Source organism: Lactuca saligna, chromosome 8 (genome assembly GCF_052625555.1).
Source record: "Lactuca saligna cultivar CGN05327 chromosome 8, ASM5262555v1, whole genome shotgun sequence".
Classification (NCBI taxonomy): domain Eukaryota; kingdom Viridiplantae; phylum Streptophyta; class Magnoliopsida; order Asterales; family Asteraceae; genus Lactuca; species Lactuca saligna.
The window spans coordinates 109466127-109484191 of NC_136424.1; the positions used below are offsets into that span (position 1 = coordinate 109466127).

At 28.3% G+C, this 18065-nt stretch overlaps 1 protein-coding gene across 1 annotated transcript; it reads left to right on the plus strand.

Annotated features, from left to right (window-relative positions):
- The first annotated feature begins 5728 nt into the window (after nt 1-5728).
- On the plus strand, nt 5729-8768 carry LOC145008215 (Calcineurin-like metallo-phosphoesterase superfamily protein). Its single transcript, XM_078966845.1, has 9 exons — nt 5729-6019; nt 6372-6455; nt 6558-6592; nt 6822-6933; nt 7038-7099; nt 7193-7298; nt 7978-8069; nt 8368-8416; nt 8585-8768. Exons 1-9 carry the CDS (start codon nt 5822-5824, stop codon nt 8660-8662), a joined length of 816 nt encoding a protein of 271 aa, XP_078822971.1. The 5' UTR covers nt 5729-5821; the 3' UTR covers nt 8663-8768.
- Nucleotides 8769-18065: the final 9297 nt, after the last annotated feature.

Below are 18065 nucleotides of genomic sequence, written 5' to 3' on the forward strand. Positions count from 1 at the left end.
AGTAATAAGAAAATGGTTAACAAAAACAATACATATATATATATATATATATATATATATATATATATATATATATATATATATATATATATATATATATATATAAACACACACAAGTGATTCTAGGAGTTCATAACATAAAATTTCAATTATTTCATCAAATGTAATGGATGTTATTATGGGGGAGTACATGTGTGTATCCGACCAAAAACTCAATGAATGCTATTTTTTTTTTTTACTTTTTTTTTGTTACAAGTAATAAATAGGAGTAGCTTGGGATGAAGGGATTTGAGCTGGAGGTGGCGGGTACCTCCAAGATGGTTGTCCCTCTATAAGTGGTACCGTTAAATGAAATGCTTGAATGAGTTATTCAACTCGCTTTCATCACACTCTTTCTCTTTCTATTTTTCTCTTATAATGTGCTTAAGAACTTGTATCTATCTTATGGGTTGGGAAAAATAAAAGAAATAGAAGAGAGAAAGTTGATATGAAGCTAATGTGACAGTAGGTTGAATGAGTTGGAAGACTTCTACTCCTACCACCCCAATACCAACAAAAGTAAGAACTCATTTTAAATTAAAGAAGATATATGCATACTTATAACACAAGTATGACTATTACTCGAGAAAGCAAAAAATAAAGCGATAAAACGATACTAGAATTTTACGTAGTGGAGTCAATGTGACCCTATGTCTACAAACGGGAACCGAATTATTCTTTCTATTACTACACTGTTACAAAAGAGATTGATTTGGAAAACCTAACTACGAATACTTATAACTGTAAACCCTAGCAACAATAGGGTCGGACCCATATACATGTACGACTTCAAGCCTAATGACCCTCAACATACTTTAAACGCTTATCCCTTTGAAATTGTCATTTGAGTTTTTCTTCACTTCGTTCAGGTTGTAGGTTATCTATTCGGGTCACCAAAATATCAATTATAAAACAAAAGTTGCTTTGTGATGGTCAAGCTAGTTATCTTCATAACTTCATACTTGGTTCTTTTGTCAAATAAGTCAAACAACTTAAGGAAGTATGGGTGACAAAAGTTACTTTTTGTTATATGAAATCGATATTATGTTTTTTCTGAAGTATATATATGCGACATAAAACACAACTTAGGAAATGTAAAACAAAAGATAGAACATATGCTATCATTTGGTGTTAGACATACACAAAACAAAAGGTAGGAAATTTAAAAGACATAAATACCCTCATTTGAGGAGAACATACAAATAATAGGGGGTAGTGGGTGGTGTTGAAGGATGGCGGTGTTCATCTTTTCTTAACGATGTTAAAGGAGGCTATGTAGGTTTCTCAACTTAGTTTAGAGACGGTCTTATTTTGGCAATAAGTTTATAGTTATTGCAAGGTTGTAAAAAACATTGGCAGGACCTTGATAGTTGCCTGAGGTTAAGAGATTAATCGTGAGATCCTAATTTATTAATAAAAGTCTTTAAAAACTTAATATATTATAAAAGAATAAGTATTTGAACATTTAAAATTTTGAAAATTGATAAATTTTGATGTAATATTTAAAATTTTGATTTTTTTTCTGCCTAGGAGCATCAAGGACCTTCAAGGCCGATTTTGACCAATATTGGGTATTTTCCGTCAAACACCCTAATCATAATTGGTTGTAGACCATCAAACGATTAATTCCCGATTAATCGGTCGCCAAGACCGATTTCTGCAACATTGAGTTATAGTAATAAGAAAATGGTTAACAAAAACAATACATATATATATATATATATATATATATATATATATATATATATATATATATATATATATATATATATATAAACACACAAGTGATTCTAGGAGTTCATAACATAAAATTTCAATTATTTCATCAAATGTAATGGATGTTATTATGGGGGAGTACATGTGTGTATCCGACCAAAAACTCAATGAATGCTATTTTTTTTTTTTTTACTTTTTTTTTGTTACAAGTAATAAATAGGAGTAGCTTAGGATGAAGGGATTTGAGCTGGAGGTGGCGGGTACCTCCAAGATGGTTGTCCCTCTATAAGTGGTACCGTTAAATGAAATGCTTGAATGAGTTATTCAACCCGCTTTCATCACACTCTTTCTCTTTCTATTTTTCTCTTATAATGTGCTTAAGAACTTGTATCTATCTTATGGGTTGGGAAAAATAAAAGAAATAGAAGAGAGAAAGTTGATATGAAGCTAATGTGACAGTAGGTTGAATGAGTTGGAAGACTTCTACTCCTACCACCCCAATACCAACAAAAGTAAGAACTCATTTTAAATTAAAGAAGATATATGCATACTTATAACACAAGTATGACTATTACTCGAGAAAGCAAAAAATAAAGCGATAAAACAATACTAGAATTTTACGTAGTGGAGTCAATGTGACCCTATGTCTACAAGCGGGAACCGAATTATTCTTTCTATTACTACACTGTTACAAAAGAGATTGATTTGGAAAACCTAACTACGAATACTTATAACTGTAAACCCTAGCAACAATAGGGTCGGACCCATATACATGTACGACTTCAAGCCTAATGACCCTCAACATACTTTAAACGCTTATCCCTTTGAAATTGTCATTTGAGTTTTTCTTCACTTCGTTCAGGTTGTAGGTTATCTATTCGGGTCACCAAAATATCAATTATAAAACAAAAGTTGCTTTGTGATGGTCAAGCTAGTTATCTTCATAACTTCATACTTGGTTCTTTTGTCAAATAAGTCAAACAACTTAAGGAAGTATGGGTGACAAAAGTTACTTTTTGTTATATGAAATCGACATTATGTTTTTTCTGAAGTATATATATGCGACATAAAACACAACTTAGGAAATGTAAAACAAAAGATAGAACATATGCTATCATTTGGTGTTAGACATACACAAAACAAAAGGTAGGAAATTTAAAAGACATAAATACCCTCATTTGAGGAGAACATACAAATAATAGTTAAAATCATAACAGTGTCTTTTTAGTATTTTCTTTTCCTTTCATTCTATCATGTAGACCTTTTACCGTCATTTGAGTTTTTCTATGTGTACATTATTATTTTTTTTGAACCGACAAACTAACCTACTCCTAAAACAATCTGTCTCCTAACGAGACTTGAACTCATGACCTCTCATTTGAGAGTGACTTATACTCACAATTTTTTTTATCTTCATAATGACAAGCGGTTATAAACATAAATTACAATATAAAAACCGCCATGATAATATTAATAACACATTAAGTCAAGTTATTTAATAGGAATCATTGGCTCTTTGATTTAGATTATTTGTTGTGTTTGTTATTTTTGACATGGAAATGTGATTGATTTTATGAGTGATTAAGTGATGTGGTTTTGTATTGTAGATTGCACCAAATAGGAGGGAAGCTTTATCACTGAAGAACGCGATTGAAGACCGTATCACAAAAGGTGTTGTTTTTGTATTGAGTTCCCATATTTAAGTGGTAATGGTAGTAAATAACAATCTTCTTTGAATTTACATGATTATTTTCTATTTTTCGTTGTGAGTCTTCATTTTCTCTGCCAAAAAATAGCACATTGCTATTACGTGCATTTCCCGTTTTTGGTTTTAAATGCACTAAAATAACAATGTACTTCAATTATATCTTTTTCCCCCTGTTTTTTGCAAATTGTTTCGGCTTTTATCCAAAACCAACAATAAATAGGAAGGTACTTTGAATTTACATCTTTTTTTGTTTTTGTTTTATCTACAACATTTTTTTTTCTTTTCATTTTGGTCACATTTACATGTTTGCCAAAGATACAAGGTGTATCTAAGTTGCACAAGGGTTTGGCTATAGATGACTTTCTATATATTATGCTATCTATTAAAATTAGTTTTTATTATTTATTTATTTTTTCTAATAAATTTTTGTGGGTTTTATTCTTTTTAAGAAATCGCTTATCTTACATGTATTTATGTACCTATTTTGTGACCATGAGACCATGGATAAAATCAAGACAATGATCATCCCAATATTAAAAAGTATTCTCTTTCATATGAATGTAATATTAATTTGCACCATCACTGATAAATATTTTTTACATAATTTTTTTAGGTATTTGAGACTAAATCAAACAGGAAGATACTTATATATTGGTGATTTTCCTTGTGGTATATTATCTCTTAGGGTATCTTCGTTTATGAGTAATATTTTAATATTTAGATAATTATCTTAATATTCTTTAGCTTTATTTTAATCGTGTCAATCTTTTAGGGTGTTAACAATAAACAAATACCTTAATTCATGTCCATTATACCAAAACTTCCACATCTAATTCTTGCAACGCGGGATCCTTCTAGTTTTAGATGAAAAATTATAAGGTTAGTGGGTGTGGTGTCGCACTTGTCATAGTCCACATCAGCGCCATATCATATTTGTCACATTTTTCATTTAGAAAGCGTGATTTGTCACGCTTGTCATTTTTTTTTTTAATTTGTTGTAAATTAATTATATCAAAAATAATTAATTTAAACAAGTTATTTTAAAACTAAAAAGTATTATAATAATTAACTTATACTTTTGGGATATAATAATAATTAACTTAAATAGAAGGGATTTATTTAAATTAATAAAAAGTGTTAAACATTAAATGAAAGGATATAAATCTAAATGTCAATTTTATAAAGTTAAAAGATAAATATAGTATTTTTATTTTAAATTTGGGGTAAAAGGTGTAATATAGAATTTTTATAAACCAATATTGTAACTTACAATTCAAAAGTGTTTCTTTCTATTGGCAGAAATAACGAGTTATATTGCCGAATTTTGTTTTTCACAATCACGAAGTTGTATTCGCTGAAGTCATGTCAGCTTTGCCGAGCTCTTTGCTTAACCACACACACACCAGCTAAGATTTTTTAAGAGTCGTGAATTTATTACTTTTTAATTTTAAAATCAACTTTTTGAGTGTGTTGAAAATCTATTTCGAAAGCATTTATCCATTTAGCGAAGTCTTTTTTAGACATTAACTTTTTGAAAAGTCTAAATCAACAAGCTTTTCTCGGATCCCAAACACCTAAATAAGCAAATCCCAAACACCAAATAGTTTTACTCTGCATTCAGTGAGTTGCTACAATTGTGCCAACTCAAGAAAGCAAGTATAAGGATTAAATTTTCAAATGAGTAAATGCTAATAAAGTTAGATAAATATAAGTAGGATACATCAAAAAAGATAAACTTTTCATTTATTATAATAGAAAAAGAAATTAAATATATTTTTTTATTTTTTATTTTTATAAGTTTTTCTATCCAATTAAATAATAATATGTGTAATATTTAATGTTTATTTAATAATAATAGTATAATATAATAATATGACATATATGATCATTTAAATTGATAGGAGGGCTGAGAGGAACAAAAATTAAAAACTTATTTAAGAGGTGTTTGATATTCTTTTTAAAATGTCTTTTGAACTTTTAATTTTTCAAAGAGTCAAAAAAAAAATCCCAAAGATATTTAACAAATGAAAAAGTTTTTTTAAAACACGTTTTTCAAAAGTTATGTCGGTTCATCTTTTTGTGATTTTTAATTTTGAACTTTTAAAAATCTTTAAAATCAAGACAAACACATTTTAAATATATCATTTAAAAAAAAAAATTTATTTTACATTTATAAAAAGTACTTTTAACTTTTAAGTTTAAGAAAGAATTCCTTAATCTAAAATTCGTATGTATCCTCTCACAAGTCACATCCATCACGTTTTAAGTTTACGTCCTCAGGTCAGGTGGCATCTATATTATCAATAACTCAGGTCACAATATCGTGACTTGAAGATCTCTTATGTTTCTGAAGCAAAAATGGAGAAAAAATCATGGGTTTGTACTGTAATCATACAGCTCGCCCTCTGTTTTGCTCTCTACTATGCTATCAACTTCGGTGAGCCTCAAACGCCCACTTATCGCCTTCGAATTCATCGTCAATTCAGTGAGATTTACTTCATTTCTGTTCGTGGCGGAGTTAGAGCTCCCAAAGAGCAAATCCGTCTTCTTAAACAGGTAATTTTTCTTCATTTATAGTTGAAACGGCTATAATGACTTTCGGAGTTCGTTTCTACACTTTTGTACTTACTGATTTACATTACATCAATAAAACTTGTTTACGCTAATTAGAACTCGAGTTGCCAGTTCCTGATTTGTTTTTAGCTTCTGTTTTTTTGTGGGATCTGTGGATTTTGCCCCTTTCAGCTTATTAATGCTGTTAGTCAAGTCAATTTCTATTCCTTCGAAGTTCTAAATCAGCTTATCAATGCTCATAACAAAATTACAATGGTGTTTTCACATTATCGAGCAATTTAACATTTCGATTTTATTGCTTATGGTTCCGATTTTAACTTCTTTTGATATGAAGATAGAGAAGGTGATGAATACTTATAAAGTAGGATTTGTGATTAACATCAGTGAGCTTGGTGAAGATGATCCACTCTTACAAAATGTAAGATCTAACTTCCTTTTGGTGTAAATTATACAAAATTTCTTTTGAGAATCAATCGCTAAAGTAAAACTCTTTTCTTAGAATTTCATTTTTTTTTCACAGGCAACACAATATTTCAATCCACTGAAGGCTCCATGGTATATTAATATAATCTCTTAAACACTTTTTAACATTTTTTTTTGCACTTTGACTCAATACTTTTTATCTTTGGATCTGAGTCATAGAATCTCTCTTAGCAAAATGCAAAAGAGAAACACCCTTTTGAGTTTCTTCTTTAATATAGTAGTTATATTCATTCATCTTTTTTGATATTTTACTACAAAACAATTAAAAGATTTTCTAGCTGCAATTAAACTCTAAATGTAGGTACACTACTGTAGCTCTACAGGATATGAAGCCAGATTATTTTTTCAAACAGGTGAATGTTTCAAGTGGAAGAACACTCGATATTATAGCTCTAAATAATGGAATGATACAGGTTCATATCTTTTAATTTTTATTTATTTATTTATTTTTTTTTTATTGTTCATTTCAGTAAAGTTTATATTATTCTGTATATTTGAATACAAATATGCAATACAGGATCCTTCAGAAGTTCAGTTAAAGTTTTTGTCAAGAAAACTTGAATCAAGCAAAAGTAACTGGTATTAATCAAAACCGATTGTTTCTTTCTTTTATTTATTTATATAATTACAATGAACAATTAATTAAATTCTGTTAATTCCTTGAGACTCAAGGCACATTGCTACTGGATTTCATCCACTATTCTGCAATCAAAGATGGAATCAAACACAAGCAAAAGGAAACAATGTTATGCTACAAATGTTGATGGATCATGGAGTGGTATTCTACTCTCTCACATCCCAAATGTTTAGTTGCTCACATGTTTTTTTGTAGTAAATTTATAAAAAGTTTGAGCTTTTGTCAAATATCTAAAATACCCTTCAAGAAAAACTAAAAAGGTTAAAGAAAGTTTGTATCCCCAAATCAAGGATGTTGACTTTTTTTTCTTTTCTTTTCTGTAGTGATACTAAATAGAAAAAGGGTATTTTCAATACAAAGTGAGTAAATTACATGAATGGTCCCTATGGTTTGGGTTAATTTGCACGTTTGGTCTCTTAACTTATTTTTTTAACTCGGAAGGTCCCTACAGTTTGTTTTAGTTGCGCGTTTGGTCCTTGTCTTACCTGAAATGACTATTTTGCCCTTGATTTTTTAATTTATTTAAATAAGACGGGGTATGTAAGGTAAGGTGAGATGGAAGTGGAGTTGGGGGTGTATTTATTTAAATAAATTAAAAAGTCAAGGGCAAAATAGTCTTTTTAGGTAAAATAGGGACCAAGCGCGCAACAAGAACAAACAGTAGGAACCTTCCGAGTTAAAAAATAAGTTAGGGACCAAACATGCAAATTACCCCAAACCATAGGGACCATTCATGTAATTTACTCATACAAAATCTTTTTGTAAAAATAAATGTTTAATGAAAAAAAAAATTAAAACATCATATCTCATGTATTTTCAGGATGCTTATTTAAGTGGACACTCATGTGGAAATGAAACTCATATTGAAGGACCTTATTTAACAACCATAAACCAAGGATCAATTCCTTTCAAGTAAGTAAATATGATGTACTTTTTAATATTTATTTATAAAAAAAGGGTTGTATGTAAGAAATAGCAACATACTTTAATTATTTTGTTACTTATAGCATCTTACTTTAAAATATATCTATAACAAAATCTCACTTACTATATTTTTTATTAAAAGACATTGTTATAATAATTTGGTAGATTTTTCAAAGTACAATGTTACAATGTTATAATATAATAAACAAACAAATGAAAGTACGTTGCACTTTCTTCCATTTATCCTAAAAAACAACATCATGATGTCCTCTTCTGTTTTTTGTAGTGTAATGAAAAATATGTTCCTTCTTCACAGAGTGAGCTCCCTTGAAATTGTGAGTTCTGATCTTTCTCTTAAAATTTTTGTTGACATTGCTATAACTGGGTAGATTTTTTTTTTATTTGAAAGTAAATATTCAACATTGAAAGCTTTTTTTAACTTTGAACCAATTGTTAGCCTTTTCTTTTGAAATGTGAAGGTGTTTTTTTTTTTTTTTGGACAGGTAACATATGGTGTTAGTTTCAAAGGGGATATTGTTCATGAATCCACATTTAGACAAAGAGGAAGGGAGGTTATGTAACTGGTAAATCATATTATATATATAAGATTAAAAGTTCAATTACATTATTTTGTTTTACGATTTCTTTGTTATAGTTTGCTTGCTAAAGAAAGCCAATCTTTGTTTATTTTAAGCTCTCGCTCTTTAGTGATAAGATTATAAAACTATATAAACAATTTATGTTACTATTTTTTTTTTCATATACGTCTAGTTATTGCGTTTTCAAAGTCGTCTCATTTAAGCCATTTAGTTCACAATTGATTTTCTTGAGTCATCTTATCAACATGTGAGCGTAAAAATATTAAATCACTTGAAAAGTATATTAGTTACAAAAGAACAAAATACAATACTAAATCAATTGTATAATACATTGGTTAAAAGGGTTAATGTTGTTTTTAAACCAACCACAAATTTCAAAGATCCACTTTAGAACTTAGAAGCATGATGTCTTCTTGATGAATATTTTTTTTCAAATATTTAATGTATTTATCTGATTAGGTGTGAGATTTGTGTTTTATATGAGTTTATTGAAAAAAAAAACAATATTAACTTTTTAACATTAAACAATTATTTACGGAAATAGAAATTGACACATATGAAAAGTTTGTATGAATGACAATGAATTTCGTGATTGAATTTACGGATTTACATTAGAAAGAAAATAGCTTTCGTGCTTGTATTATTTATAGTATTGATTATGATTTATTTTAAGATTGATTTTGCATTTAGAGATTTAAGGAAAGAATATATGAGTATGTGGCATTTATTTGTTATGAACAAATAAGTAATTACATGTGGAAAACAATAAAATATAAAAATATGAGAAAATATCATTTGTTCAAATCAAAAAGAGAATAACATGTGACGAAAACATTTTCATTTATTAACGAGGATTGGTTCTCCACCGGTAGATAATCTAAATTAGGAATAGATTTAGCGGTGTACAAGTTATTGGCATACAATACTTAAATATTTTTTGTTGTTATTTAATTTAAACTCTATCATCTCAAACTAATCAATTGTAACATATATTTATAAAAAGGTTATATATGCTACGTCTATATTTGTATGTTGTAGATAGAATGCTACCTATTTTTAGGTAACATTTTATATAGTAAAAAATAAAATTTATCGGCTTTTCAAAAAAGAAAGACAGCCAAATTATATCATTGAAAAATAAAATTACAACAAACCACATCCCACAAAAATAGGCGTACGAAAACTAAATGTAATAAAGCATATGCAACAAGCATCAAACTCTATTTATATCATATACTTTGAATCCGTCTCAATTCAACAAATATATTATTTTCATAATTATGATAAGAAAACGTTTAAAATTTAATAAATAACAACAAGATCACAAACGGTTTCGTGGTCTAGTTGGTTATCACGTTTCGAACCCGGGCGAAGCCACACAATGTTTTATTTTTGCAGGTGCACTTCCAGAAAGAAAAAGCTTGTATAGAAAAACCAGCGGATTATATCAAAAATTACTTATCATATCAATATTAATTATATGCTAAATAATTTTTGTTTAGTTAACTTTTAAAACCAATTCAAATGTTATAACAACTTGCTGGAATTATTAAAAAATTAATCAAGAATGCCATCTCGAGATCTTTTTCTATCACAACATTCCTAGGGTTTTAAGCAAAAAAATATGTTTTTGTAAAAGGACCAAAAAGATAGGTTTTACAGAATTAATTTAAATCACGTCTTTCTATCGAATACCACCTGATGGACTTCATATCCTATGGCTACAAATGAAAGGATGTAGGAGAAATATAATGATGAATTTCCGAATTTTTTTGAAGTAAATCAAGTTTAGGGATGAAGTTTAAGAACTTCAGATGATTTAAATGAAAATTTAATGCAAAATGACGTAGTTTGATGATGCTAAGTACCTAAGCTTATATAAGGTTGTTAGGTATATTCACTTTACCCTATATATATATATATATATATATATATATATATATATATATATATATATATATATATATATATATATATATATATATATATATATATATATATATATATATATATATATATAACAAAGTCATTAGGTAGTGTTTCGTACATAGAACAGAAACACATTTATATCACAAGATGTTTACATCTTAAGGCTCGGTGTGGTCTTGGCAAGCACCTCGGTTACCTCAGCGAGCACCGGGCCGAGCCCTCGACACGCCTAGCTCGACTCGGCAACTCAGGAGATTTGTGCCATGAGAGAGAGTGTATGGTTTAGGGAAAATTGAGAAAAAGTGATGATTTAATTTTTCTTTTGAAGTTGCATGTAATAAAAATGGAACAAATTTCTTATGCATGCATTTAAATAAGGGAGAAGACAACAAAATTTTCCAAATTGGGAAAATGATTCTTAAGGATAATTAACTGTTGAGTTTGTTCTCATTTGGTCCATTTTCTTTTTTTGTACTCAATAATACTATCAAACTTGTTGTTTGTGTTCATCATAACCCTTTTGACCGGCTTTTGACCTGTGATAGTTGGTCAAGGGGTTACAGTGAACACAAAACAACTAATTCGATGATATATTGGGTACAAAAAAATGGACCAAATGAGAACAAACTCAACAGTTGGTTACCCTCCTGAGTCTTTTTCCCTTTACTCATTTGTAGAAAATCTTACGTTATCTCCTACTCATATTATTGACTTTATGAGATTCATTATTGCTTCTCTTTAAAACATAACACACGAAAGAACATTATTCATACATGTACAACTTTGTAATGCACTTGAATATTTATTAGGGGAATCTTGATAAAGCAGGTGCATTTCATGACTAAATTTACATTTCCAATCAAATGATTTACTGTATCATGGATCCTGGACAAGTCTACAAACGAGTGGAATCACAAGTGTTGTGAATTTTTAGTTTACTTGGTTTTAAAATTGAATTCAGTGGATAAGATACAACATCAATATGTACAAAATCATGCAGCTTTTGCAGGCACATCACCATAATATACCTTGAGGTAAACATTTATGTTGATAAATATACCTCTCATACACGGTCATATCCTTTTGTAGAGAGTTGTTAACAGCTAATCACAATAAGTATAACATAGATAATGTTTTAACGAAGCTACACCTCCGAAACGTTCTTCATGTACGTTATGACCTAGAAGGTCACAGTCTTTGATACTTTTTCAGCTTTAATTTCATTTAACTTTTTGAGGAAAATGACTCAAGAGGGTAAGCAACTTTTGAGTTTGTTATTATTTGGTCAATTTTCTTTTTTTGTATCCAATATATCATCGAACTTGTTGTTTGTGTTCACCATAACCCTTTAACCGGCTATCACAAGTCAAAAGGGTTACGGTGAACACAAACAACAAGTTTGATGGTATATTGAGTACAAAAAAGGAAAGTGAACAAATAAAACAAACTTAACAGTTAATTACCGTTAAGAGTCATATTCTCTTCCAAATTTGACATAAAAGGTTCCTAGAGTTTGGTCTACTAACAAAAAAGCATTCCCATCCTAAGCCTTGCTCCATAAATTTTCATCATTGTTTTATGGGTGTTAAGGTTCTCAAAATTGGTAGATGGTGGTGGATGTATTTTTGTAAAGAAAGAGATAAGGCAAAAGAATAATGAAACTAACGATAATAGTTTTCTTAATTTTCATTAACCTTTTAGCTTTCAAAAGCTAAAAAGCTAAAAAGCTTTTTCAAAAACAAAAAGTGTTGCAATGCTCTAACAAGATGTATAAAAAAATAGTTTTGAAACTCCTATAGTTTTCTTAATTTTCATTAACCTTTTAGAATGAAAAATCTCTTAGAAAAAAATCTCAAAAGATGTTCTAATTTATCTATTGAATATAAATGTATTATATTTGTAATTCATATACTTCAATTTTTTATGTCCAATTATTTTAATTTCACCTTTTACCACGAATATTACCAAATGACCAACCCACCCTTACATTCATGAGCAAATGCCCCTATTTAGAAGGCGAAAACAGGTATTTCAATTATAATAGACGAAAAATAAAACCTCTACAAAGCATACCATCAGTCAGAAACTAGGGTTTCGGCAAACAATCGAATCTCACACAACAAAGAAATGAGACAGCCGAGGGGAGGTTTCACAGGGGTGGTTACCGCCCTCTGTTGCCGATGATTATTGATTTACCCCCAAAAATCAACCCTCTATTTGATGTGTGTGTGTGTCTATATATATATATATATATATATATATATATATATATATATATATATATATATATATATATATATATATATATATATATATATATATATCAACGGCATTAACCATTATCAATATGCTTGCTTTCACTTTTCCTTCTTCAACTTTATCCATGGTAGACTCTCCTATGTTATGCATTTTCGACTGCCTTCACTTTGATAATTGGCTGTACGTTGTCGTTTTACTACTACTAATAATAATAATAATTAGAGCATCTGCAACACTACCCATCTAGAGGCGGTGATGATGAAATTCTTGTTTTGTGAGTAAATCGGTGAAGTTTGAGAGCCTCCGTAGCTTGGCGGGGCGATTTTCCGGGAAGATTGTGGTGGGAATCGATAGAATTCTTTGGATTCTACGACTAATATTGCCGTGATTTTTGCAGCCATGGCGGGTTTATCCTCTTTGCTTTGATTTTTTATAGATCCAAGCCTCGTTCTTTGGTTTTGAGTATTTGTTTTCGATTGTTTACAGATCTGTGGTTAAATCATATGATAAAAACATATCGGGAATTTTACGAATTTGAGATTTGAACAGGTTATGCCCCATTTAAAAATCACGAGTGACTAAAGAAAAGCAGTTATTTTAGTTGAAATGAATCCAAAATTTGAGAGAAAATGGGTTATATTCATAAATATATAGCGAGTTTTTATTTATTTATTTATTTTTGGTATAATAATGTTTTGATCTTTCGACTAAAAGAATCAAACCAAAGAATCTAATTTTGGACTTTGAGAAAAGGGTTATTTTTGGGTTTTCGGGTTTTTTTAGTTTTATGTTTTTTTTTTTCGTTAACAATGCTCTACAAGACTGCAACTTTCATTACGAAAAACAATATATCTACTAGAAACATAATACAAGATACTTACAAATACACCGATAAATGACTATTTATAAGTTAATTTTGAATAACAAACTCTAAAAATAAGGATTAGTATCGTAATTATTTATTAAACTTTTAAAAATATGTTCATTTAACCATTTAATTCTTAAAAATATTATTAAATTTATTAATTTTTGCTAAAACTATGTTTTACAGCAAAATGTTTTTATGTTTTATATTAAAAATAATCGAGTTACTTTTATCTATCCAAAACAACTCAATTTTTTTTAGTATTATAACATGTGACTAAACTTTATTTTATATTTATTTACTTTTGTATTTTTTTGACAATTTTTTTATAGAACGTTTTTTTTTACCATTTATATGTTTTCTTACGGTCTAGATTTATTTTTTTACATTTGTTTTTAAGTTTTTTTTTTTGTCAAAAACTATTTTGAAAACTTTATTTTTTATTTTGAAGTTATAATTCTCGTCCCTTTGGTTTGCCTATTTTATATTTTTAGTTAGATTTTTTTTTTTTTTTTTTTTTTTTTTTTTTTTTTTTTTTGACATAGTTGGTCCATATGTTTCCGGTCTTTCTTCGGAACAAACAACTTGATTGTTACTTTTTAAAATATGACAATTTTGCCCATACCTAACCTACCCTATTGGGAAAGGATGAAATTATCCTTTTTATGTTTTTCATAGTGTTTTATTTTTTATGTTGATAAATAAAAGATTTCAATCATAATATGCTAAATGGTGTACTCAACCAACCACCATTGATCGATACATATTATTTTAAACGGAAAATCTAACCTATTTTTCAAATTTATATTATTTTAAACAGAAAATCTAACCTATTTTTTAAGTTTATTATGTCCATGAACTTACTTTCAACCTGAAAAAATAGATAAATAAAATTGGATATCGCTCGACTATAAATCATTTGGTATTGTCTCCACCTTAATTTGATAAACTCATCACTACTCCACCAACCTCTACTACATTCACACTGCATCATTATCACCATTACCATTTTTAATCAATTGATTACCTTTTTTTTTTGGTAAAACCTAAGGTTGTAAAACTCGTTCCTCGGTACCTGTTTGACCGACTACCGAGTAACGAATACTCGAATTTGATAATTCACGTAGAAATATTTTCAGGAAAATTATATATGTCAAAATCATAAGTTAAAATCACAAGCTAATTGAAATATATAACAAAATTAAATAAATATGAATACAAAAAAGCTGAAAAACACATAATGGTCTCACTTCGTGAGTAATCACTGAAAATTTATGATATACATGTACTAATAATCACATGTGTGTGTGTTAAATAATAAATCATTAAGCATATTATACATATTGATCACCGAATTGACCGAGTTTTACAACATTGATCAGTTCAGTATAGGACAGATCGGGGAGTACTCGAGATTCTGTAACTCGCCTCGGTAAGGGGCCGAGTAACAACTACTCGGAAGAGTAATCGGTCAAATCGTCGAGTTTTACAACACTGGTAAAACCTACCACAATCAACAATATCACCACTATCGATCAAATATTACTTTAACATGACATCCAATTATATAAACCAAAAAAAAAAATTAAACTACATATATATTTTTTTAGTTGTTAAACAAAACATAGTTAATTTAAAATATAATTAATTTACTAAAATGACCATATGATGAAAGCATTACAAAAATCATTATATCTTTGATAACTATCACCAAAGTCATTATATTTTATATTATTATCACAAAAATCACTAAATATTATTTATTTTATCTCTTTCAATTTTGACACCAAAAATATAATGACACCAAATAATATTACATCATTATGTTATGTCAGCATGTCACGTCATAAAACTGATACGTCTAAATGTCACGCCAGGTGGTAACTTTGTTGATCGATTAAGTGGTCAGAATTATAATCAATTAGTAAACTAATTATCCAATTTAAGATAAAAAAAAAAACACACAATGTTAAAATTGAAATTTTAAACAAATTTAATAACTTCTTGGAACTTTGCTTAATATTATTATGATCAATCAATTTAGTAAATGTTTTTAAAAATTATATCATGTAAATAGCATCTATTACTAGTTTGTGTAAGTAAAATTAAATAATTTTTATTATCACTTTTAATTATTGGTATAGTTAATCAAAATTTTAAATAAATTATTTGGATTTTTATTTTTAATTTTGATCATAGTTATTGTTTCAAATACTATTAGATACTATTTTTAATGTAACATAATATTTTTTAAGGATTCTTTTAATATTTATAACTATCTCTATTTTAGATTAAATAAAAAAGTAATATCTTTTGAAAATTTATATTATTATAAAAAAATCTTTTAGTTGTTTTTTTTAATTAATTTTACATTTCAATTAAGTTTTAGCAATGTATTTTAAACTGTCTAACTACTTTAAAAGAATAATCATTAATACTTTTCTTCTAAGTTTATTTTGACAATATATTTAAATTGTATAACTACTTTAAAAGAATAATCGTTAATAGTTTTCTTTTAAGTTTATTTCTTGTTTTAATGTGTTTTGTAATCTAACACATATAAGTTAACAAATTAATTATATTAGTTTTATAAATATAAAGTAATAGATTAAAAAAATTATATTTAATTAAAATTAATAACTTAAATATATTATAGTAAAAAAATAAACTAACATTAAAATCAAAACAATTAATAAATTAACTAAAAATTTATAAAAAAAAAAAAAATTATATAAAATATATTTGAATAAAACAAAGTCGATTAGAAAATGAGGAAAAAAAAAGGGGGGACTATAAAGAAGCAATCAGGGGAAAAGTTAGGGTTCCGTTTACAGAACTTGGATGAGTGAATGAGGTCGGCGAGAGGAAAAATGAGGTTTCTGAGGGTGGTTGCCCTTCTTCCGACCGATGATTTCGTCTTTGTTCCTACAAATCAACAACCCTCATCGGTAAAACACATGCATTCGTGTATGTATACCGAGAACCAGAGAAAAACACAGAAAAGTAGAAGGATACTTAATTTCTCTAGTGTTTTTTTTTTTTTTTTTTTTTTTTGTACTTCTGAATTTTATCATAGAGAAAACTGCAAAAATGGTCCTTGTGGTTTAGCGTTTGGAAAAGTTCGCTTTCATCATCATCATCATCATCTGATGTTCGAACTCTGACTACATTTAAGAGGCTGTGATGATAGATTATTTGATCCAAGTTCGAAATCGGGCAAGTTTAATAGAGATTATCTGTAGCTTGGCATGGCAAAATCAGAGGAAGGTGCTATAATACAGAGAGATTATGATTATGATTATGATTATGATCCTCTGTTTCTTCTTCTTCTTCTACACATTGCAACCTCCGGTATTTTGCAGCCATGGCGGATCAATCCTCTTGCTTCGTTTGTAAACAAATCTGAGCCTCCTTTCATATCTGATCTTGGTTTAACTTTTATTACGATTTGGGGATTTTTGGAATATCTGTTTTTTCACATTCCAAAGAAGGTTATTTGTTTTGCAATTTTTATCCCAATTTATTTGAGAGCTGATCACTTTGAAACAAATCTGAGCCTCCTTTCCTATCCCAATATAAATCCCATATATAAGTAACTGGCATATTCCACAGTTTATGAAAAAAACTTATCTTTACAATTGATATATCATTATTCGGGACATTTTTAATAAGTCACACTCCACAATTTGTGGAGAAAAATCTGATCTCACTTTCAATGGCACCATTTTTGATTAGTTTCTTTTTACTTATTTACTAAAATAAAATAAAAAGCTAAGATAAATTTCCCCTTTTCTTGTTTTTAAGTGTTATGGTAAGTTGAATACAAATGGTCTTTGTTTTAGTTCATTCTCCACTTGTTTTCAGTAAGATTCAGTTTTGTGAATTTTCTTCTTCCTGGGAAAGCTTTGTACTATGACAACCGACATTTAAGGAAAATTTGATGTTCATGCCTTCTTTCTTTAATGACATGACAGTTGTTTTTATTAGTTATATGAATTATTGGTAAAATTTTTGAAAATGTTTTCTTTGAATTCATTTTACACTGTTAAGTGGATTCTTTTTGGGGTATAGACGGAGTTGTTGGCAACAAGACAAAATGATAACATTCTTATTTCATTTTTGCCTGTTACACCATTGTATCTTCGGTTATTTTCTTATCAAGTCACATTATATATTGAAAAATATACCAAATTATAGCATTTATGCAAAATTCAGGTGGTAAAGATTGATTCATATTTTGAATGACATCGGTATATAATATAGGGTATATTTTCAAACTAGGATGTTGAAATAGGAAGAAATCAAAGAGTTTATAATAAACAAATCGATGGA

Excerpts from the sequence above, each read along its gene's own strand:
- LOC145008215 (XM_078966845.1), top strand. The coding sequence starts at position 5,822 with ATGGAGAAAAAATCATGGGTTTGTACTGTAATCATACAGCTCGCCCTC. Across the intron at positions 6,593-6,821 it reads AATCCACTGAAGGCTCCATG|GTACACTACTGTAGCTCTAC; the intron begins GTATATTAATAT and ends CTCTAAATGTAG. Across the intron at positions 8,417-8,584 it reads GAGTGAGCTCCCTTGAAATT|GTAACATATGGTGTTAGTTT; the intron begins GTGAGTTCTGAT and ends TTTTTTGGACAG.